Consider the following 26,585-nt stretch of genomic DNA (forward strand, 5'->3'; position numbering starts at 1 on the left):
TAACAGTCGGGTTGCCAGTTAGTGATGCCCTGACAAGTTTGCCCAGTGCTTGCCCCATGGGCGTTTTTTAGGGGGGTAATCCACTATTTTTCTATAGTAAGATTGGGTGTCTGTACTTTCCATATATATCAAATTTGACATACTTTTAATGGAAATAACCACCCGATAAATACTTTTCTGGGAAAGTATCTTTAAATGAGTATTTGATCTGATCATTATCTAACGGTTTACACTAATCGTGCATATAATATTTTGATTTACCTGAACGCTCTTAAGGCTTTGTTTACTTATTACTACGTAAGCTGTATTCTCTCTGCACTCAATTAATGTTTTGTACATCATTTACAGTTAATTTACTCTCTTGTACTGGAAACGGTCGTGTTTAGCTGGCTTGCTTATTAACATATGTTACCTTGTAATAATGTTGATGTTTAAAACAAAATTAGATCGTTGCTATTAAAGGGACAACATGCCAGAATAAAGGAGACTAATTTTTAGTGGTTATAAAATGTCATCAAATTTTGCCAAAAAAACAAAACATATTGGCCCAAAACTAAAGATCGTTGCCATTAAAGTGACAATATGCCAGAATAGACGAGAATCGTTTAAGGTTATACAATCAGGTCCTGGGTTCACTAAGCATTCTCAGACTTAAGTTAAACATACATTATGCAAGAGCTAAATCTGCCTATTGCAGGTCTTTCTTTAGGCCTGAAATGTTATCTTAATTATTAATTAGACATTAATTAACTTATCCAGACCATAATGAAGTCTCGAGGCGTTGAGCTGCGATGTTTATTGGATTAGGTTCCGATTTGCTGTTCGACTTCCATTCATAATTAAATCATGAAATGGATAATCCAGACTATGTTTTTTTTTTTTATCCTACCGACTTTAGTAATGATGATCGAGGCTAGGCCGAAAATTCAATCGCTAAACTCTCGGTTCATATAGTGGATCAATTTGACTGAAATTTTCAGTAAATTCCCTTTACAGTATCCAGTTTTTAACTATTATAGTGAGAACTGCCAGCTCTTTATCTGATCTCCCATAATGTATCTTTAAGAATTTACTCAACATTTAATCACTGTTTATGAGAAAAATCCTTGATCCAGAAAAGCAAAACTTTGCACATGGTTTCTTATTGATTTATTTGATACATTAAAAAAACAAAAGTTTTATAAAGGGCTATCGTTTCGTTAAAATAAGGCGAAAAATTGAGTAAATTCTTAACTTAGGTCTGAGAATGCCTTGTGAACTCGGGGCTAGGTTTTGTTCATATAGAACTTTTACAAAAAGCAAAACAAAACGCATTGGTGCAAATCGTATCCAAATCGATGCCAACTAACGGAAGGTTACATGTTCTATGGATTGTGTTATATATTGATTCTGCATCATTGTTAGTTGTAGTCGGGAATGAGGTAACTTTTAACCCGGAAGTTCGGTTTATTTATTTCTGGAACATGTTTTCAGAACATGTTCGTGTTATATAAAACCCCACTCTTATATACAATAGATTTCAAGCCACCATCTTGTATATTTGGGTTGAACCTGCTAACCTCGATGCCGAATTTGATTAAAATACAGATCTATATTTCGTTCCTTTTTTTCGAATTTTCGATAATCTCCACTACATAATTATAAATATCTGACCGGTTGTTGTGGGAGGTTTCGAAAGTTGCCATATATGAGAGTCTTTTGACCCTATGATGTCAGACATTTGATTAACTCGCTGCAACAGACCGCTCCATTAACTAATCACTCACATCAACCAAACACGGGATTTTACTACTCTCCCAGATGCTAGTTTGGTAAAGAAAAGTAAAACGAAATTTTAAACTTTAATTAAAACGAAACGAAATAGTATCTGTGTTTCAATCAGATTGCTCTAAGTCAATAGCAAACCTTTTTAGTTTTAATCGTCTAAATTACTATCTAAATTACACTTTCAGTTCTTATTTTACCTTTAATGCAAATGTTTTTTTGTATTGGCCTTCTGTTTTGCTTCTTATGTAACGATGAATTCAGTTAGACCAAAAATCGACCAAAGCCAACGGAAGTTATGTTTTGAAGGTTGTGTTCTAATGATATTGTAGCTCGTTTTAAAATATATTTGAGTTGTACCTGCTAACACCGATGGTATTACTTATTATCTCAATCGTCTAAATTACTTTAATTATTTATTTGCTTTGAATGAAGGTGCATTTTTTTCATTTGCTTTCATTCATGTCGTTTTTTTAATAGTGAATTTCTTGGAGTGAGGTTTTCTCAATCTAATTAGGGAAAATCGTACTTAAAAAATTTCATCACTTCAACTAAGAAAATAAATTTAATGAAAATTGAATAATATGTTCGAAACAACTTTAGATTCGCCTAATTTGAGAACAACGAAACACTGATTTACTTAGGACAAGGGGGGGGGGGGCGGGGTTGAATGGTTAGCTCGTGTGCGCTGTATCATAAAGTCTGTCATTGAGTCAACTGGTGTTGTTTTGAATCACCGGTTGTACGTGACAAGAAGTAGGGTCGCCTGTCCAACCTCGTGGGTTTTCTCCGGGCCCTCCGGTTTACTCCCATTGCTAAAGACCCCTACGCGTAAGCGAATTATGGAAATACAATTGAACCATATGTTAGTCCCGAAATGACATAGTTTGTGTCGAGTGGACGTTAAACCCCATTTCCCTCTCCCTCCCTCACTTAGAACAAGGTAATGTTCACGGGCGTTTGTTGAACTTTTGAAAACAACTAAAATAGTTTACAACTCGCAAATTGTTACTCAAAATTATGTCTATTTTGTCGATGTGCCATAAAATGAAATGAAATGAAATGAAATGAAATGAAATGGGGTTTAACGTCCTACTGTTCTGCTCCTAACCTGGGCTATTGAAGACGGGCATACGCCATACAGTGTGCTATGAGGGAAATTTTGCCCGGACAGCGGCACTACGGCCTACTCTTATATCGAATTCCAACTGCCAAGGGATCTTTTACGTGCACGCCAATGTGTACCCGGGATCTCGGTTTTTCGTCCCATCCGAACGACTAGACAGCTTTCCTTGTCAGCCCCTCCGTCCTGCATGATGTGCCATAAAACTTAAATGCAATATAATTCGAAAATACCCAGAAAAAATATGCATACCATGGCTCCTGCAAGACACCCATCACCACATAAAGCTACACGAATCAACAACAACGGTGTTACAGGGCAGAAAGTAACCTCGCGACAAAAGGACATCAGTAGTATCGCGAATGAATAAGACGAATAATCCATATCATTAAATATAAGAATGAGTTTTATTTTTAATCATCCACATTTTTTTTTTTTTTTTTTTTTTTTTGGTTGAAAATTTTGTAGATTAAAGATCCGAGTCAAGAAATTTGTTTTGGTTCTGTACATGTTACATATTATACACTACTAAGACATTGTGTTTGACAGCCATCGTGTCTTCCAAACCACTGTACACAACGCGCAGAACGCCTGTCTCCAGTCCTCAGTGTGATCACATCATGCTCGCTTTCCGCGTTATCGAGAAGCGACAATTCTTGTTGATTACTGTGATTGTTCTGATGGCCCGTTTTAGCACGTTTGCCATGACGATCCAAATAAAAAGGAAAATTTTCATCGGTTGGGCAATTACCTTTCGCATGAGAAACTGTTTTCCGATAGCTACCAGCGCTTCCATTTAATAGGCGATTTTTCTCATAAGTTTTTTTCACTTGTTTATTGCAACACGAAAATCGTTTTACGGCCCTTCTGACGTGACGCCGTCTTAGTGTAAACAAGCCATAAAGAATTGGATTAAGAGCACTGTGGGTCATAAAGATACTCTCCGCTACAGCCAAAGGCTTCTTTAGTTTAACTGCATAATTACTATAAATTCGGATAAGAGTAATGATAAAATAAGGCGTAAGGCAAACTAGATATCCAATTATAACAGTTAAGGTGAGAATAACAGCACGACGTTTGGCTGCCGTCACAAGTCCTCGGCGAACGGAAATTCTCGGTGATTTAGAAGGTTCATCCTCTGAAAGAGTTTCCGACTGGCGATGATGACTCTGTCCGCGCGACCAGACAACGGAAATTATATTGATGTAACAATAAAGCATAACAGATGATGGTATAACAAGGATATACAAGGTCATGTAGGTAAAATAGATTTTTCTTTGCCATTCCGCTGTATACCCATGACTTAAACATGCACGACGTGGAGTTCCATCAAATTTAGTTCCCTTTTCCACTTGAACGAATATTAACAATTGTGGTGACGCAAATATAAAGGCCATTACCCAAGCCAATAACACTTTACGACCAATCCGCGGTCGACTAGCAAGAGCTTGAAGAGGTCGAACTATCACTTGATATCTATCAATGCTCATTGCCATTAGGAGAAATGTAGCACTTGAGAAAGTAACAATTTGTAGATAGACCGACACTTTACATAGAACAGGTCCCAGTATCCATTCATCAAAAGCCAAAAACAATATCTCAGTCGTGTTAGTGAAACAGGCAACGGCTAGATCCCCTATGGCCAAATTAAGGAGGAATATATTGACACGTTTAATCCGACGGGAATGCTTGCACAAGATGGTTAGAATTAAAGTGGTGTTTCCCAGAATGGTGCAGATCATGATGAACGACACCACGGCTACCCGTTCAGCTGTCTCACTGTTCCATACATGACTCGAACTGCTTTTACTGGTATTGTAATGGTCGTCATTTTGCACATAGAAGTCAGATTCAGAAAGATTAAAAATTAAACCCGGCTCTCTTTTGATTTCCATGGCCATGATTGACAAGACTTCGTTGTGAATCTTAGCATGATGTTAGTTCAGCCGCTGTATTGGTGACACAGTCTGGAACAAATACATACTTTAGCTAATCACCTTGTTAACACAGCAAGGCGAATAAATACACACCTATATTTCTTTTGACAAAACATACTCCTATTTAGAATTCTTTATGTTGATAAAATCACTCCAATCTTATTATTTCAAACCGTTCCATTAAAGCTTAGTACTTTATCTTCAATTCATAATGCCAGGTAGAAGAAATGCCTTCAGCAATCTGTAAAATATAATGGACGATTCTTTAAATTAAGAAGTTTACAAAAATAAAAAAAATATAACTATAGTAAAAAGTTTATTTTGTGAGGAAACCTTTTTAGAATGGATTAGTCATACACATAGCTAGTATGTATCGAAACACACTGGCCATTTACATTAAAGGAGTTAAATCGCTAATATTTGGGATTTAGAAATTGACATAAATGGGTCGATACGCATATAATAATGTAATAGGAACGTACATAAACTGATTTACATTCAATCGTTTTCGTTTTTACTCTAATTTCAAATCAGTTATGTTCAATCGAATGGCAATCGCTAACGTCTGGTTATTCCAGTCTACACCGATAGTATTTATTGCACACGCTCTCCAGATAAGAATATGGGGTCACCTTGTGACATGGCTCGTGGAATATGTCTAGCCTCGTTCTTTGCGTCCTTTGTTACAAATGGCGCTGAAACGCATTATGGTACACGATTCGTGCACCAATGGTAAAATGTTTGTCTTAAATATTGGATATCAGAAGCCCATCTTTTCCCAGTAAGACCACAACATCAATGTTGATTTAAATTGGCAAATAATTCCTGTTTTCAATGTCGAAACCTTTGGGTGATATTGAGCTAGAGACTTGGTCACTTTAATAACCAGTATATTTATAATGTGCTCAATAATCGATCCATTTATGCATGCTACATTTACGAAGTCTCTCGTCAATTAAAAAACACATAGAATAATTTTTAATCTTGATATGAGATTAACAGAACTCTCAGGATAAGAGAGTTTAAACAAATGCGTTTTCAGTTGTGACTTACTGGCAACTTCTATCAAAGACCAGTTGCAGCAGCGCTGAAACTTATCATCAAATTCTTTTAGTTTTGTTTTAGGAACAGCACGTACATTTTGGTTATGCGATCTTGGGGTACTTTCAACGCAGAAACTGGTTTCTGTTAATATCACACTAGGTTTGGACAAATATACTCGTATTGTGCTTGAGCATATTTGTTAAAAGGTCGCTCTTATATATGCTAAAATATAACCGAGTGATTGTATTCCTTAAATTCCGACATGGTTTCCCCTTGTCAGTGGTGCAGGACGGAGGGCCACACAAGAACAGCTGTTTAGTCATTCGGATGATACGAAAAACCGAGGTCCCGTGTATACTTTGGCGTCCACGTAAAAGATCCCTTGGCCATTGGAATTCTATATAGTGCCGCTGCCCGGGCAAAATTTCCCTCATAGCACACTGTATGGCGTATGCACGTCTTCATTAGTCCAGTCGTAGCAGAACAGTAGGACGTTAAACCCCATTTCATGTATTCCGTAAAACTGGTGTTTGAATGTAAATATCTCATCGCTGAATGTAAAATAAACCCCGTGATTGTATTCCGTAAAAATGGTGTTTGAATGTTAATATCTCATCGCTGAATGTATAATAAACCCAGTAATTGTATTCCGTAAAAATGGCGTTTGAGTGTTAATATATAGGGATTGTATTCCGTATAAATGGTTTATTACTCATCACTAAATGCCACTCAAAGATAATATTATTTTAGAACATTTTCAAATACAAAATGTTTGTCACGTATAACATCAATATCCGTGTGTTCAGTCGATTTCTTTTCTGATTTATTGCTGAAAGGACTGTCACCTCTCTCAAACCTATAAACATATTAACACAAAATGAGTTTTTTTATTATTATTAACGAGGAAGATCGCTAGCTCACTAAGTTCTAAGAGATTCGACTGTTGGTGCAGACAAAAGGCCCTGATACGGAAAAGCGTCTGCGGAAATGCCGTTATCCGTGCATAATTTCCGTCATAGATCACAGTATGGCGAATGGCAATCTTCATTAGCCCAGTTGGAGTATGACGTTAAACCCCATTTCATTTCTATTTACATCTACGATTTTACGTGGCTAAGCGAGTAAGACGCTGGCTCGCTAGCCTGGAGGCTGCGGGTTCGCTACCGGCGTTGGCCGAGAAAGAACATAGACATTTTCCGGGCCTCCCCTTGTCAGTGGCGCAGGACGGAGATCCTGACAAGGACAGCTGTCTAGTTGTTCAGTTGGGATGAAAACCAGATTTTCCACGTACACATTGGCAGGCACGTAAAAGATCGCTTGGCAGTTATAATTCGATATAAGAATAGGCCGTAGCGCCGCTGTCCGAACAAAATTTCCCTCATAGCACACTGTATGGCCAATGCTCGTCTTCATTAGCCCAGTCTGAGCAGAACAGTAGGACGTTAACTCCATTTCATTTCATTTTGTAATGTCAATGGGGATAAGACCCTAAGTTTATCTGTGAACATATGTTTTAGCATGTAAGAGAAGGAATTCGATGAAAAGTCGGTGGAATCCAGAAAATGTCTCTCCCAGTTCGTAGATACTTAAGTAACGAAAACCCAAGCACTAGCCTACATAAAGTAAAGATATAAATAGATACAAGGAAATTCCTTACTGGGTCTAATTAAAATTCCCGATATTATAACAGAAAACGAACTAGCCAGGTGTCACAGATAACGACAGAAGAATGGCGGTATGTTCTACCCTTTTAACTAAAGGTAGATTTTCTAAATTAAAGGGAGGGGGGAGCTGAATGGTTAGCGCGTGCGCTTTATATCATAAGGTCTGTCATTGAGTCAACTAGTGTGGCTTGGATTTCCATTTTGTACGTGACAAGGAGTATGATCGCCTGTCCAACCTCGTGGGTTTTCTACGGGTGGACGTTACCCCCACCCCCCTCTCTCTGGTGTTACATATATATATATATACAAAGTATTCGATAGCCGCTCATCTAACCCTCCTAGTTAGACCCTCATAGTTATCCGACAACAAGGAAACTACGTTAAGGCCAGGTTCCAATTCTCGCCACAGTGTCGTACGGTGCGTTACGATACGATACGTGCAGATACGTGCAGATACGTGTCGATACGATCAACACGATTGCCACGACTGACCTTAATATATGATACGACCTTACAGGATCACCACGATTACTCTACGACTGAAACTACGATTGCAATCGTAGCACATATCGTGATAGTGGGAACATAGCACAAGGGAGCTAAACTTGTAACTCAATACTTCCACTGCCTTTAATAATGTTATGGCTTACAATTGTTTAATAAGATTTTTGCTGTTGTTGGCCAGGATCAATCTGAATGTGACACTTCTGATATATCTGTGTTTTAATGCCACGTATATTAAGATTTTTATAATATACAGTTTTCATAAACAAATAAACAAATAACTTGTTTTTACGTCTACAGACTCAGTAAAGAAATCCCTAGTGCCAATCTTTAAATTAAATCAGGGAAGGCCTTTTTGTTAGCGGCCATCATTTGTGTGATCAAACTATCTGTAATATCATTTTCTGGTCATTGTTATAAATCTGTTAATAAAAACAAATTGAGTACTTTTTGTGTTAGAGACCAACCCTCGTTTGATCAAACACCAGATTCTATGTGACCACCTCCCACATCAATTGGGGATCACGGTGGGTAAGGCGCTGGCTCGCTAGCCTGGAGGTCGGGTGTTCGATCCCTGCATTGGCCGAGAAAGTTCATCCAGATTTTCACGTAAAAGATCCCTTGACAGTTGGAATTCGATATAAGAGTAGGCCGTAGTGCCGCTGTCCGGGCAAAATTACCCTCATAGCACACTGTATGGCGTATGCCCGTCTTCATTAGCCCAGTTCGGAGCAAAACAGTAGGACGTTAAACCCCATTTCATTTCATTTCCCACATCAATTCCTACTTATTGTAAATCTGTTAACAAAAACGAACAGGGCATTTTCTTGTTAGCGATCAAATCTTGTTTGATCAAACACCAGCTGCTATGACTACCCCTAAATGCAATTCCTGACCATTGTAAATCTGTTAATGAAAGTCGAAGGAGGTATCTCCCCCCCCCCCCTCCTCGTGATTTCTATAATCGATAAAGCACTCTAGATCAATAAAGGAAAATCAAAAACATACTTTATTAAATAAATAAACACGAAATAATAGAAGACTTAGATAACTTGTTCAAAAGGACTGAATAAAAACGTCATATCCTATTTCTTTAGCTTATTTCTAATTTTAGATAGTGATGTTTGTTAAACAGATAACATTAAATTCGTATTAACTGATAAACTTGATCTTGTTGCTATGGGTTTTTTTTATTAACGATAAGCCGATAGTGTAATTAAGTATTTGGTTACTAATATTGAATGTCCTACATAATATTATATTCAGGAAACCATGTTGATAAAATCCTTTATTTTATTTGAATGAGTTTATTACCATAAACAAAGAGTTTCGGTGGGTTCGTTTTACCCAAAAGAGTAGTGTCAAAACGACTAAATGCGTGTTTTTGATCGAGATGGATTGTTACATTGACCAAAGAGTCTCGGGGGGGGGGGGTTCGTTTTACCCAAAAGAATATTGTCAAAACGACCAAATGCTTCTTTTTGATCGAGATAGATTGCTTCGTTAACAATCAGAAATGTACGTCCATTTACTGGCCTACAATGCCTCTTGTTAAATCCGGCCCTGGTGTCTTGTTGCTAACAATCTTACCCCCCCTTGTTCATGAGTTAATAATATCCAGCTTCAACAACATCTCCATAGACCCTACGAGTTGGCAAAGTACCTCTCAGAATAGAATTAAAATGTCAAGAATTAACAATCAAGAGTACTCACACATGTATATTCTGACAGACGTTAATTAACCATTTAATGCCCGTGGCTCGCTGTTTTACGAACAATGGTATATTGCATGGGCAGCTTGATAAAATCGAAGATATTATGAACTGATTTTACAGGCAGAGCCGAATTATGGTTGGATCGGACCTTCTCTCGTAATTCAAACAGAATGATGACCAACCAATTTGATTAAAACACAGATCCTATTTCGTTTCGTTTTTTATAGTTCAAAATTTCGTTTTATTGAGCTTTACTACAAAAGGGTCTGGAGAAGTTGTTATATAACCTGCGTTCTGGTTGATGTGAGGGATTACCTAATGAAATGGTCTGTTGCAGCGAGTTCTTGCCGTGCGATGCACGGAACGGTGGGTATCCCACTAGAAACATCAACGCTGATTGACTAATCTGACGTCATAGGTCAAAAGCCACTCGTATGACCCCTGGTCAGATCTTCGTGTAGTAAAGGCCATCGAAAGTATAAAAATCCGAAACGCAATATAGATTTGTATTTTAATTAGATTGATGACCAACAACCTGGCGTCTTAATTTGGTGACTTTTGTAAAAATATAAAAATTATGAACTTTATCCGTCCAAGCTAAGATGTTATTTTTCATAAATGTATTAATATTAAGATGAATTAAAGAAATAATAGTAAATGTCGATGATTTTCGCGGATTCAGGAAACTGTAGCATTAAATAAGATCCCAATTACAAAGAGGGGGGGGGGGGGTAACGTCCACTCGACACAAGCTAGATCATTTCAGGTCAATTTATTTCATTAATTCGCTTGCGCATATAGGGGTCTATAGCTATAGCTGCAAAACGAAGAACCAAGAGAATAGAAACCACGCCGCTTGACTTAAGAACGGACCCTATGGTTCCATGTGCACGCGTTAACCCAACCTACCAGTACAACATAAAGTTATCCTACACACGGCATTGTTGACAACCGGCATCCCTCTCTCATCTGTTTTATCTAGATACGAAATATGATATCTCGTGTACAGATAGCATTATTTTTTCTGTTAAATAATTACATCCCAGGTATCGCAGACTGAACCGGCTACTCTCGTATATTACATACTATATTATATATGTAATATATTATAGATATCACGACAAAATATTCGATAGCCGCTCATCTTAATCCCCAGGCTAAACAGGAAACGGACCGTGTAAAATATATACAGGGACCTATCCGACACCAAGGAAACTACGTTAAGGCCAGGTTCTAATTCTCGTCACAGTGTCGTGCGATGCGTTACGATAGGATTGTCCCTATTGAGTCCACGATCTGCTACGTGCAGATACGTTCGGATACGTTTCGATACGGTCAACACGATTGCCACGACTGACTTTAATATATGATAAGACCTTATAGGATCACCACGATTACTCCACGACTGAAACCACGATTTCAGCACATATCGCGATAGTGGGAACATAGCACAAGGGAGCTAAACTTCTTACTCAATATCAGGGGCGTGCTGGCAGGGAGTTTAGGAGGACAGTGTCCTCCCAGGCCCCCATTAAACAATAAGTCCACCCGTATAAGCGGGCCCCCCTGAGAGCTCTAATTTTCACGCGGAATCCCCTCCAAAAATTGAGAGTGGAGAGTGCACACGCGAAAAATCATACATACACAACGATTAGTAAAATATATTATGCTGACGTGCAAATGTCTGTCACCTTGAAATGGTCTTTGATACATGTATTCATGCCTCGATATGTATAAGATGCAACTTATTATTTGGATAGAAATATATTGTATTAGCATTATATTAAGCCTCTTCCATACATGCTAGGTATTAGTATCCTACGCATCCTGGCTAAAAATCTGTTTTTTTAGAGCACGGGAACAGTGCCTGCAAAGCTAGCCTAGTTGGGGGCGTGGCATTTTGGGGCGTGTCTGTTAGGGGTAATCCACCGCACAAACTGTCTGGCAGTGGTCATTCATGACTCCTATGGTGGTAATGAACAACTCCAAAGCTGTTTTAGGTGGTACGGATTTCAGCTTATCTAGCCTAGCTTTGGTCTAAATAATTATTAGATAACTCTTGTCAGGGATACTCCACCACTACAAATGTCTGACAATTACATAGCTCTGTCAGGGGTACCCCACCACTAGTAATGCCTGTCAGAGTGTTTTTGTAATACCTGACGATGTACGGTACACTGCAGTAAGATTTTCGTGTGGTACACTTTTGAGCTAATCTAGCCTAGTTGGGGATCATGGCATTTAGGGCGTGGAATACCACACCCACCACCAGAAATTCGGCAGACTTACATTCTGATGATACCAGATATACAAACATTGATACCATATAGGAGAAAATTGGTATACTTTTCAGCTAGGTTGACCCCCTGGGCTCCCGGTCTAGACGTCTAGTCTATGGACACACTGGTTTCGTGTGCCATTTATAATGAACAAAGAAATGTATACCCCAGAAAACAATGTGCAAGTAATTAAAAATGGCCTATTTACATTTGTTGTCAATTTCACCAACATAATCGATTAGAAATTACAATAAAATTTACAAATTGAATGTAAATCGCTTTATATACAATTATATTACATCAACATGCGCTTTTAAATATAGATTGTCGACTATTTTAATGTTCCAAAGAATAAAGAATTATCCCCTTTAAGACTTCTGAGAGTAATTAAAGAGCTTGTTGGATGTATAGCGTACGATAATGTGGTTTTGGCAACAAATTTACATTTCTAGCTATTTTATTTCCAATCTGTGGTTTCTATTTGTAATTCATCAGTAAAGTAAATATAAGTTTATATGATGATATATCCTGATTAGAAATCGAGCTAAAGGTATTTAATAAAATCTTCTTTTTGTGTAGCTACTTAACACTGGGACCAAATCATTTATTACTAACATTCGACATTTTTTCTAGAAAGATACATACAACCGTCTAGTCAAAGCTTGAAGATATTTCAACGTTATCTGTATAAAGCAGATTTATTGTAGATAATCTGGACGAATAAATATCGATCAGCAATGCCAGAAAACCCCCGAAGCTTAAAAATGTCTAATTATGAGAGATCTCGCCTCTAAACATTATTATGTTTCGCGACATCATTCTTTACGGGATCTCTCTGACTGCTATCATATCTTACTCTTTACCATTGTAGAGTAATCAAATTTTGTGGTCAACATAAAAATGTTGCTGCAGGCAACTGAAGTAAAGAACAGACATGCCTTTTATCCCCACGAAGATATATTTGATTAAAACATCCTGATGATCTTTAAGAGTGAGTGCATGGCTAGTTCACCCGTTAAACATCGTATAGCAATATGGAAATGTGAATTAGAGGACTTTCACTTACATTCCATATAGGGCTATGTATTGCAATCCAACACCGTGTTGCAGTATATTGCGACACAACCAGGTGAATTGTGAAACGTATTATAATATATTGTTAAACATGCATTATGCAAGAGCTAAATCTGCCTATTGCAGGTCTTTCTTTAGGCCTGAAATGTTTTCTAAAATATTAATTAGACATTAATTAACTGATCCAGGCCTTAATCAACTCTCGATGGCATCAGATTTATCCGATATTAAATAGATTAGAATGGTTCAGCGATACTTTGATTTAATCAACCAGTACGGTGGTTGAAATTATTGCACACGTCTGTCAAACCTTCAAAGGCTAATATCGTCGCTTGCAATAGAGTAATTTGAATGAAATTTTCAAATTATTCCTTTTACATTTTACATTTCAAACTATTATAGCAAGAATGACTAGTTCTTTATCTAAATTTTACATAATGTATCTTTAAGTTGTTTCCTAATGAAAAAAGCCATCAATGTGCATTTAATTATGGACTTTTTAAACAACATTTTGAATTTCGGATCGTAAGTGTTCTCGTAAAATAAATGCGAGACTAAAATGCCAGTACAGTGGCAAAAAATGTCTAAAATCGTCAATATATTACATAAATAAATTCTACTGGTCCACATTACCAAGGAATTTTTTTTAAATAGATTGTTCAGTTTATTAATAGGAGATGACTACTGATTTCCGGAAATTACTACCCCATATTACTTCCCTTTGTTTACGAGGCCACTGTTATGCCAGTGTAGGACTTGGATTTAGGATTTCAAGTGTTACTCAGCGTGTTTCTAAATGATGCAAGATTTTCAACGATTTTCTATACAATTTATTCCAGTGTTAACATCATAGATTCCCCGTTTATCTGATCCAATATACGATAATCCATTTAATACAAATTAATCCGACATGTTCGTCGATCCAGCACATTTTCTTAGTCAAATCAAAATCAAATAAAAGTATACTCCATACTTTTGTTTCATCATTTATTTGTAACGTTTTTACGGGATACCTGATTGGTCGTGTGAATGAACAAATGTTGCCAATTTGCTACGGTAGTTTTACTGTTAGAGCTATCCCTGGTGTCTAATAAAATATCATTCTGATTAAAATACAGATCTACTACTTGAAGATCTGACCGGTTGTAACGCAAGAACGCGTCAGAAGTCATACGAGCGGCTTTTGGCCCTATGACGTCATATAATTGATTAACCAGTTAGCGTTGCTGTTTCTAGTGGGTTACCCACAGTTCCGTGAACCTCACGCCAAAAACTCGCCGTTTCATTGGCTAATCCTCACGTCATCCAGAAATCGGGTAAATAATAACTCTTCCAGATCGTAGTGTAGTAAAGGCAAGTAAAACGAAATTTTGAACTATAAAAAATGAAACGAAATAGGATCTGTATTTTGATCAGATGGATAAAATACCTAAAAATAACTCAATCATGATCAAACTTCACTTAAATTGGGTCAAAGCGCTTGAACCACTGTCCTCTAAAACTAGAGAATAATAGTGTAATGTTCATATGAGTAATCTGTATTTGAAAAGTGCTATTTTTCACAAATTCGATCCTTCTGCTTAAATTATGCAAATTAAGTAATTGGCATTTTTTTGTGCAAAAATATGCATTTTTGACCGAATTAAGTATTTTGGTGAAGGTTGAAACATGATTGACTTATTTTTAGCTATATTAGACAGCAGGGTTAGGTCTAACAATAATCTATGGTGGCATGTCTTATAATCAACGATATATCTTTGTCGAATTACTTACTTTTAGCATTGTTTGATTTGTAAAGTGCAGAAAGGTAGGATTTCATGATAAAATATAGAGTAATCACATTCAATTTGCCGAAAAGATAATTTGACCACATTAACCAAAAGAACTAGACTAGTACAGATTAATTAAATACGCAGTTCGATTCCAAGAAATTGTATGAAATGAAAATGAAATGGAGTTTAAAGTCCAACTATTCTGTCCCGAACTGGGCTAATGAAGACGGGCATACGCCATACAGTGGGCTGTGAGGGAAATTTTGCCCGGACACCGGCACTATCGAATTCCAACTGTCAAAGGATTTTTTTCATGCACGCGAATGTGTACACGGGACCTCGGTTTTTCTGAACGACTAGACAGCTGTCCTTGTCAGGCCTCCCGTTCTGCATCACTGACAAGGGGGGACCACGCCGGAAAATCTGGATGCACTTTATCGGCCAATCCAGGGATCGAAAACCCCACCTCCAGGCCAGTGAACCAGCGTCTTACCCACTTAGTCACCGTGACCCCCAGAAATGAAAAGAAATTATATTATTAGGTTGAACGTCATACTTTTCTGCACAGACTGGACTAATGATGACAGGCATATGCCATGCAGTTTGGAACGCTAATAGCAGACTTTATGGTGCCGAAAATTAGTTGGTGTTGCTACGTTGTTGTGCAAAATATTTCACGAAATAAGAACAAATTGGTTAGCGTTGGCAGAGTTGTTATTGTTTGGGATAAAGCAGTTTTTCTCTTTATTTTTAGAGCAAAAGACTTATTTTGTCTAATTAGTAAAATAATATGTAAATGATCCAACATAATAATTGTGTAGCAATAATATTTTCAGTAAGCTGATAGTGAAAAACGTCAATCAGTCAGGGAGTAATTGGTAGCTAGTCGGATGTGGACACTGTGCTTGACAAGGCAGATACTGGATGTGGGCGTGGTCTGCCCATCGTTTTGTACGCCGTAAGCAATCGCCATGTTTGTTCTCCAAATTTTTAATGTGAATATTTCTGTAGTTTTGTTATCGGAGTTCAGCTTTAAGGAAAGCGACAAAGTGAAAGAGTTCAACAACAGTTTGACATCACAAACGGTATCTTTTGTTTGATTACCTGATTTGAAATAGCTTTTACCCAACGGTATATTAAATGAATAAATAGTAGTCAATGCCGGCGAGACAGAACATATTTTAATTGCCTGGTAGGTGATGAAAATAGAGTAAAGGAATTGTTAACTCCCTGTTATTAAAAGTCTATCACTATTTCCATACATTTATCTTATATTATGCCTTTAGGCTATATTACCACGGCCACTAGAGAATATAAGATTTATAAAATATTAATTGGAGCTATCTTTATATTTTATAATAGATGAGAGATATTAAAATGCATGACGCAGACCAACAAATTGCTATTGAAGATAATCAATTAAACTTGATGATCCCCATTAGCAAGTATATGCAATCTGATTAAAATCCAGATCTATATTTTGTTTCGTTTTTTTTTTTATACTTTCCATGGCCTACACTACATGAAGATCTGACAAGTTACAGTGATAGGTCACGTCAGGGGTCAAAAGACCGACTTTTGACCTATGACGTCAGACATTTGATTAACCAATCAGCATTGATGTTACTAGTGGATTACCCACAGTTCCGGTCAAACACTCGATTCGACAGACCATTTGATTGGCTGACCCCTCATTTCAAGCAGAACACGAGTTAAATAACAAGTCTTCCAGATCCAAGTGTAGTAAAGACAAGTAAAACGAAATTTTGAACTATAAAAACGAAACGAAATGGGATCTGTGTTTTAACCAGATTGCAAGTATATGCATCTTATATAACGCATGAAGCACGTTCTGGGAGACGTGATGCCACTTCTTCATTTGACCACATTAAAGCCACAAATATTAATTGGGGTTTATGCAGTGTAACTTTGTTATCAGTTGCAAAGTTTATTTTCCTTAATCAAAATATATATTTTGCGTTATTTATGAAATGCAATTGCTAGCCTGTGAAATAGGTGTCGGAGTGGTACGTTAAGTAACTTAGATCTTCTACTTCGGATGTACTACGAATAACGGGACTAACATGTCAAGATCATTTCAATCAATCGCATGCACGTAGAAGTGGGGGGAACCGGAGGACCCGGAAAACCCTCGAGGCTGGACAGGCGACCCTTCTTCTTGTCACGCACAAGCGGGGGATCGAAACCGCGCCACTTGACTCAATGACAGACCCCATGATGTAACGCACACGCGTTAACCATTGCCCCCCCCCTCTGTTTACAAGAACGAACAACATCGGTATTAAAATATAATTCAGAAATTATATGTTATTAATTTTAAGCCACGTTTTCGACGATTTCTCATTTTGGATATAATGTGGCACCTGATGAATTCTTTTCCCATTATAAAACCATAAATCTCAAATCTGAATTAGACTCAACAAGGAAACTCCTGATGTCTATTTGTCAGATAGAAAGAGACTAATTGGTCGAGAAATTGGCATTTCCCGGTCTTCTTATTGTTTTGCGTCCACAACCAACCGCCAAGGGAGTATAGCTATAAGTTAGTCCGATATCTAAGTATAACTATATTGTCAAATAAGACACAGAATTGTTTGCCTTTGTCTTGTTGATTAAATTCTGATATTCTTTATGTCAGAATTTTATCTTTTATTTTAAACTTTGGATGGCCGAATGGTTAGCACGTGCGCGCTGTATCATAAGACCTGTCATTGTTGAGTCAACTGCCGTGGTTTCGAATCCCCGGTTGTACGTGACAAGGAGGAGGGTCGCCTGTCCAACCTCGTGGGTCTTCTCCGGGTCCTCCGGTTTCCTCCCACAGCTAAAGACCCCTACGCGCAAGCGAATTATTGAAATAAAATTAAACCATATGTTAGCCCCGAAATGACCTAGTTTGTGTCGAGTGGACGTTAAACCCCATCTCTCTCTCTCTCTCTCTCTCTCTCTCTCTCTTTTAAACTACCTTTCTTTTATATTCCCAATTGGGCGCCATGGTTGCTCACTGGGTAGGATGTTGGCTTGCTAAAGGCCCGGTCCCACTGCACTTACGGATGCAAAGAGGATGTAAAACGGGGAAAAAACGTACCCTCCGTTTGAAAACGCCATGCATCCGTTGTGTACTCATTGCATACGTGTTTCATACGCTCTATCCATCGAGCATCCGTTCACTTTGATTTCATCCGCGCAAAAAGTTTTGAGCTGCACAAAACTTTTATAACGGATGAACTTTCTGCCGTGTACGATGTAAATGCGCGACATATACGAGCACCAAACGTTCCATGTTCGTTATCATCCGTTAAACGTCCACTGTATCCTCTCTGCATCCTCTGGGCATCCTCGCAACTCACATCCGCTCCAGCTGAAAACGGAAGGAGGAAGGAAAGATAAGGTACAAAGAACGGCTATACATCGTTAGTAGCAAGGAAATAGAAAGGATGTGAGCGTATGCATCTCGTATATAAAGTTTTCAAAACGGACAAAGCGTTTGTATCTGGTATATTGAAGTATGTCTTGAGTTTGCCTAACCCCTTCGAAGCTGTCATCCACTCCCATCCGCTTTCATCCGCTAGGCTTCCGATGGACATCAATTTAACATCCCCGCTACATACTTCCCACGTTCGTTCTTTTCCGTTCTGTTTTCGCAAATTTTCGTCAATTTTGTCCATTTCTGGAGCGGATGAAAACGGATGGAGCCACCCCCGAAAGTTTGCTCGTCCGCTGTGTCCTTTTTGCATACGTTTTGTGTCCATCGGCCACTGGGACCGGGCCTTAACCTGGAGGTCTCGTCATCTATATCTGCGTTGTCTAACAAAGGTCATCGCGATTTTCCTGCGCGGTTCCCACTTGTCAGTGGTGTAGGACGGAGAGCCTGGCAAGGGACAACGTATAGTCGTTCGGATGGGACGAAAAACCGAGGTCCCGTGTACACATTGGACGTAAAAAAACCCTTGGCATTTTCAATTCGATATAAGAGTACGCCATTGTGCCGCTGCCCGGGCAAAATATCCCCCATAGCACACTGTATGTCGTATGCCTGTCGTCATTAGCCGAGTTTTGGAGCAGACCAGTAGGACCTTAAACCCCATTTCATTTCATTTCTTTATATCCAAAGATTTAAGCACATCCATAAGCTTCACTACTTTGTTCCAAGATAACAATAAACGATAAAAGGTATGTGGGTGTTTTCAACACTGGTTTAATGACATTTTAAAGTACCTTTCACTCATCTTGGGAGTTCGTCAGAAATAATGACATTGTCATATACATTGTCATTCTCTCTCTCTCTCCCTCTCTCTCTCTCTCTCTCTTAAAGAATTTAAAGTACAAATATATATGTATATATATATATACATAAATAAATAAAAAAAATCCGTCCAGATAAAAAATTCTCCACTTTACTTCATTCTGACATACATTAAATCATATAAGCTAGCTGTCTGCCTTCTATGGGCGTCTTCAGATATTAATAATGTATATATATATACTTGTACTTTAAATTCTTTAAGAGAGAGAGAGAGAGCGAGTGAGAGAGAGAGAGAGAGAGGCAACATGAGAACCTTAAAGGGGCCAATTCTCCATTCTTTGGAACATTAAAATAATCAACAGTCGATCTAAAAGTATATCTTAAACATACATTATGCAAGAGCTAAATCTGTCTATTACAGGTCTTTCTTTAGGCCTGAAATGTTATCTAAATTATTAATTAGACATTAATTAACTTATCCAGACCATAATCAACTCTAGATGGCATCACTAGCCTGCGATCTTAAGTGGATTGTGAGCCGATTTACTGCATAACTTTCCTTCTCGATTAAACGATTAAATGGATAATCGAGACTATGCTCTTTATCTTACTGACTTTAGTAATGATGAACGAGGCTAGGCAGAAATTTCATTCTCTTAGTTCCCGGTTCATAGTGGATCAATTTGAATGAAATTTTCAGCAAATTGCCTTTACGTTATGTAGTTTTTAATTATTATAGTGAGAACTGCCAACTCTTTAATGTAACATGATTGTATATAAAGCGATTTACATTCAATTTGTAAATTTTATTGTAATTTCCAATCAAGCTGTGTTAGTGAAATTGAACGACATTCGTTTGTGCCTACTAGTCCATTTTTTTTAAATATATTGTTTGTAAATAGGACATTTTTAATTACCTCCGCATTGTTTTCTGGAGTATGCTTTTCTTTGTTCATTACAAATGGCACACGAAACCAGTATGTCCATAGAGTACACGTCGTCATCATTTTAAAATGTTCACTGTGTCTTAAATGTTGGATATTAGGATCCTATCTTTTCACGGTAAGACATCAATATTAATTGAAATAGACTAATACTGAATTTTAATTCCTATTTTAAATTAAGAATATTATGGATAATATTGAGTTAGAGGTTTAGCTCCTTTAAGGTTCGATAAACAAGTAATAAAATAGAAATGGAGGGGGGGGTAACGTCCTACTTTTCTGCACAAAAATAGATTAAAGGGGGACAATGGAGATGCCACTATGATGTCAAATGGAATACGATGGACTGTGATTTATTTATTTATTTATTTGTGTTATATGCTTGAAAACGACTTGTGAAATCTTGTTGAAACGTCGCAGTGAAATAAACCATAGTAATTGTTATCCATAAATAGTGTGTTATTCGGAATGTGATTTAATATAAACAGTATTTATTCAGATTAACTGTATCCAATCATAAATGGAATAATATAAATAAACGGATACAGTATTAAACAATGTCATGATTATATAAAACTGCTTCCAGAATAAGATGAAACGAATATAATATTAATGAGCTGGTAATGCGATTTGGAAAGAAATTTAATAGATTGAAGGAGCCAAGTCTTTAACTCAATATCACCCACAGTCTTCGACATTGCAAACACGACTTATTGGTCAGTTTAAATCAACATTGATGTTGTTCTCTTAACGAGAAAGGTTGGGCTTCTGATATCCAATATTTAAGACTAAATGAAAATTTTAAAATTGGTACACGAATCGTGTTCCAGAATGCTTTCGAGCACCAGTACTATGAAGCAACTCGGTGAAAGAAGCTAAACATTATTATCTCATGTAGGAGAATACTAGCGGTGTAGACTGGAATAACTAGACCCCAAAGACTGCCATTCAATTCAGATTCTTCGCGTAATTCGGCAAAAATAACTTAGTAGAAATTACAGTTTATATACATTCATGTTTCATTATTATATGCGTTTCGATCCATTTGTGTCTATTTATAGGTGCCCAAGAATAGCGATTTATCTCCTTTAAAACCCTTAACATTTAAATGTATAAATATTTATGGGAAATGTAAAAATTTATTAAATATACTGCTTTTAAAGGTTAGAATAAATGTTAAATAGTTTATTACTGTTATCTATTTATTATAAACTGACATTACTGTGTTCTAAATATACACATTATAATGTAGTAGGTAATATAGTCATTATAAAGCAATCTACATACGTTCTTATGCAATGCTATTCATAGTTAAAAAAATATCAAATAAGATATGTCATTGAACCAATAATCACGGTTTCAATCCCCAAGCTTTGTAGTGAAAAGGAGTACAGATGCTTGTCCAACCTCATCGGTTTTTTTCTGGATCCTCCTGTTTCCTCCCACTGCTAACCTCTACGCGCGAACGAACTGTTGAAATAACATTACGTGGTGGCTCATTGAGTACGACGCTGGCCCCTTAACCAGGTCACGGGTTCGTTCCAGGGGTTTCCACTTGTTAGTAGAGCAGGAGGGGGGACCTGGCAGAGAATAGTGTCCAGTCGTTCGGATGATACGAAAACCGAGGTCCTGTGTACACATAGGCGAGTACGTAAAAGAACCCTAAACAGTTGCAATTCGCAATAAGAGTTATCCGTAATTCCGCTGTCCGTTAAAATTCCCTTCCTAGCACACTCTATGGTGCTGAAAAGTGAGACGTTAAAACCCATTTAATTTGGTGATTAAATAAAGCCACCACAGTATGTCAATTACGCTAGCAGACATGGCATACACAGCTGTGACTTAGACGAGTCGCTTTTGTCGTTGCTTATTCAGCTTGGAGATTGTCTGTTCCAGATTTAAATTCGTTCTTGGTCAGCTTGTTCTTGTAAGAACTCTGTCAATTTGTTCTATACTGAGTGCAAGCACTCGATAAATTTAATAAAACATTACAAATTTTGTAGACCAGAAAAACACCTGTAATTCTATTTTCAATTCTACATAATGTAAGTATAGAAAAAACATCCTTTATCTAATAATTATGGGATTCACGGCGGCTCAGTGAGTATGCGCTTGATCAGTAAGAGGTTCGATCCCGGTGTTGGCCGAGAAGGTTCAGTGGCGCCGTTCGGATTGTACGAAAAACTTATGTAGACCAGTGTATAGTGAAAGAGAGAGAGAGATATGGAGTTTAACGTCCACTCGACACAAACTAGGTCATTTCGGGACTAACATATGGTTAAATTTTATTTACATAATTCACTTGCGCGTAGGGGTCTTTAGCAGTGGGAGGAAACCGGAGGACCCGGAAAAAACCCATGAGGTTGGACAGGCGACCCTACTCTTTGTCACGTACAACCGGGGATTCGAAACCACGCCAGTTGACTCAATGACAGGCCGTATGATTCAGCACGCACGTGCTAACCATTCGGCCACCCAACCCCCACACCAGTGTATAAATTCGCGTGAACGTAAAAGAACTCTTGGGGGTTAGAATATGCCGACGAGTAGGCAGAAACACTATTCCGTTACAAGTTTCCATCTTAACCCCCTGCATGGCGTCTGTTCGTCGCTATTGTCCGGTTGATGCAGAGAAGTAAGACGTCAGGCCCCACCTAAGGTCTTGGGCTAGCTCCGAATGTTTGCCGAGAAAGTTCCTTGAGATTTCCCGGCGTGATCTTCCCTTGTCAGTGGTGCAGGACGGAGGATTTTAAGGATAGTGTCTAGTCGTTGGGATGGGATGAAAAACCGAGGTTCAGTATACACATTGGCGTGCACGTAAACGATCCCTTGACACATTGTATGGCGTAAGACCGTCGTCATTATCCTAGTCGGCGCAGAGAAGCAGGGTGTTAAACCCCATTTAATTTTTAAAAATTTATTTGGAGGTCTTGCTGTCTGCAATCTAAAGCTACTTATTTTTTCTTGACGTTGCTCAGTGCCTTTTTTTCTGATTTTATTCATAGCCAAGATTGTTATGCCCCAAACGTAAATTATTTCTTAATTGATTATATCGATTTTCATTATTTGTGCTTGGTCGCACTCCCGTAGCCATAATAGATGTAAAGTTGTATATAAGCCATTTGCTCGTTTTTAATAACCATAAACCATATTACGTCGGTAGGTTTTGTATTAATCTGGACGCCCTCTACACATGGATATCAGATTAAGGAGGTCATGTTTATGAGAGTTCCTAGATTGCTTTACCTCTATTAACTAGAACAAAAAAGAAGATTTGATATACAAAGCTACAGCAAAAAAGATGCTTTGATATACAACGCTACAGAAAAAACGATGCTGTGATATACAAAAATACACCAAAATAGATGCTTTGATATACAAAACTACAGCAAGAAAGATTTTATGATATACAAAACAAGAACAAAATAGATACGACATGGAAATTGTTAACTGTGTTAATTCATCATTGGAAATGAAATGTTCTGCTCCTAACCTGGGCTAATGAAGACGGACATACGCCATACTGTGTGCTATGAGGGAAATTTTGCCCGGGCAGCGGCGTTACGGCCTACTCTTATATCGAATTCCAACTGCCAAGGGATCTTTTACGTGCATTCCAATGTACACACGGGACCTCGGTTTTTCGTATCATCCGAAGGACTAGACAGTTGTCCTTGTCAGGCCCTCCGTCCTGCATCACTGACAAGGGGGAAACCACGCCGGAAAATCTGGATGAACTTTCTCGGCCAATGCAGGGATCGAACACCCGACCTCCAGGCTAGCGAGCCAGCGTCTTACCCACTTAGCCACGTGATCCCCCATCATTGGAAGAAGTGTTATCCGGTGTTCTATGAGACATGTTTGAATCATTCTGAAGCATTTTATTTCGATTGTTAACTAAACAACACCATAAAAATTGTTATGTGTCCGATTCAAAATAGCGTACAGGGTAGGAGCTGTATAAGCTAAATTCCGATTGGCAGTGCATACCTCTTGCGTATCCTTTGTATAACGGTTCCCTGGGGATTGTCGCTTAAGTGAAATTAAATTTCTGTTAACAGGACATTGTTCATACATGAATTCTACTTTATACGACCATATAATACAATATATTATTTACGTTGACGTGAGTCATCGTGTGTTTAGAATTTAAAACAAAGATGGCCTCAATAGTCTCAATCAATAAGAGATTTCGAAATGACCTTAATAGTTTTTTGATCAGGTCTGTAAATGAAATAAAATGGGGTTGAACGCTTTACTTTCCTGCATCAATCAGGGCAGATTTTTTAAAGGAATCTGAATAGTTTGGCAAAGTAAAGTTCGGGGAGCTTGTCTCGACAAACCATAGTGAACGCCATGTTTGTTACAAGTGATATGATTACTATCTCTCAAACAGTGACACAGTTCGCGATTTTCAGTGGACATCATTGGTATTGCCTCACTTTACAGAGCAGTGACGCATGCTTTTTTCAGCTGTGGGGCATTGCTAACTATACTAAAAGAATGCCCTGGTACATATCGGGCTAATGTAGACGATTGTTGTGTGAAATGTGGGTTATTCAGGGCCTTAACTAGCTCAGAGCAACGAGTGGGTGGGGCTGGAAGTGTTCCCAGGGGTGTTGTAAATTTGACGGACAATGGATATCTATGATCGACAATTTTTTCACGGGTGTGTGTGTGTGGGGGGGGGGGGCTGGCGAAACTTGTCCCCCTGCGCCCCCGACCAAAGTTACGGGCCTGGGGTTATTTTGCTCTAACAGAGGAGATTCAACCTACTAATCATCGAATTCCATCTGGAGTTGGGTGGCCGAATGGTTACCATAGGGTCTGTCATTGAGTCAAGTGGCGTGGTTTCGATTACCCGCTTGTACGTGACAAGGAGTAGGGTCGCCTGTCCAACCTTGTGGGGTTTCCCCCACTGCTTAAGACCCTACACACTAAAGAATAATTGAAATAAAGTTGAACCATATGTTAGTCCCGAAATGATCTACTTTGTGTCGAGTGGACATTAAACCCCATCTCTCACTCTCTCTCTCATCTGCCAAGACTTCGTTTATGTGCGCTCCAATATGTACACGGGACCTCGGTATTTTGTCCCATTCGAACGACTAGACTCGCGAAAACCGGGGGACTTTCCTCGACCAACACCTCGATCAAACCCCGGGACCTCCTAATTAGTGAACAACCGCCTTTCACCCACTAAGCCACTGTTCGATTCTCCAGATAAGTCTTCCTGATTGGAGAACTACAAAGAGATTTCTCATTAGCAAAACAAGCATCAATATTGGTAACACAAATTTGTATGACAGAAAAGCAATTTGTGTTACGAATATATTGGCTTTGATGTCGAGACAAATATGAAAACACATCGCGGAAACACTCTACAGAAAAATGTTATTCATAGTCTCATCAATCAAGATAATTGTTGGTCGGTTCGGTACCCTATTTTAGATAAAGGGCGTATAGCTTTATTTTTTGGAACTTTCAAATGGACGAAAATTAGGCTAAAAGCACGTATTTATTTTATATTGTAATTTCTCATTAGTTATGCTCGCTAAAATACGTGAACAATCAAACTTGAACAGCAGTCGTTTACACCTGCTCAGTCCATTCTACGCGTTTTTGTTGTTTGCGAATCAGCTATCACCAATTACTTCTGCGTTGTCTTGTAGATATGTTTTTCTTTGTTCATTACAAATGGCACCGAAACCATGTGGTACACGACACGTGTACCGATTTTTTAAAATGTCCACTGTGTCTTAAATATTGGATATAAGGATCCAATATTTTTACCGGTAAGATAACGTCCATTTTCAATGAAATAAACTAATATTGATGTCTAATTTGTACTTTTCATTTCAAATATTATACAAACAAGACCTACTGGTCAATTTAAATCAACATTGATGTTGTTAACTTACCGTGAAAAGATTGGCTTCTGATATCCAATATTTAATAAGACATAATGAAAAGGTTAAAATTGGCACACGAATCGCGTACCAGAATGCTTTCCAACGCCATTTGTAATGAAGCGACTCGACGAACGAGGCTAAACACATCCCACAGGAGAATACTACTCGTGTAGACTGGAATACCCAGACACCAAAGACTGCCATTCAGTTTGGACACTGATTAGAAATTACAGTAAAAACAGAAAAGATTGAATGTAAATCAGTTTATATACATTCATATTACATTATTATATGTGCCAATTTGTGCCCATTTCTAGATGCCAATGGATAGAGAATTAGTTCCTTTAAGTGTCTTTAACAAAAAAAGACCTAAAGCAATTCTCAACAGACCTGATAAGTAAAACGGAAAAGTGTCAGAACAAATACGAAATACAGCCCCAAATCGAAAGGTTGCACCACTAATAAACAGTTGGCTGTTTGAAAACTTTATTGATAAATTGCTTCTCAGAAAAAGACCAAAATAGGTTACGTAATTGATGCCTTTTCGCTCGAGGTCCACGCACAAATCACAACACTATATATGGATATT

General features: G+C 38.0%; 1 protein-coding gene across 1 annotated transcript in view; it reads right to left on the bottom strand.

Moving 5' to 3' along the window:
• Nucleotides 1-3,268: 3,268 nt before the first annotated feature.
• Nucleotides 3,269-26,585, bottom strand: part of LOC126820438 (mesotocin receptor) — a 65,798-nt gene continuing 42,481 nt past the window's right edge. The window contains exon 2 of the mRNA XM_050548420.2: nt 3,269-5,065. Within this exon, the coding sequence (XP_050404377.1) occupies nt 3,406-4,788 (1,383 nt within the window). The 5' untranslated portion in view covers nt 4,789-5,065 and the 3' untranslated portion in view covers nt 3,269-3,405. The remainder of the gene's footprint in view (nt 5,066-26,585) is intronic.

The sequence above is a fragment of the Patella vulgata genome, chromosome 5 (genome assembly GCF_932274485.2).
Source record: "Patella vulgata chromosome 5, xgPatVulg1.2, whole genome shotgun sequence".
NCBI classification, from domain to species: Eukaryota; Metazoa; Mollusca; class Gastropoda; family Patellidae; genus Patella; species Patella vulgata.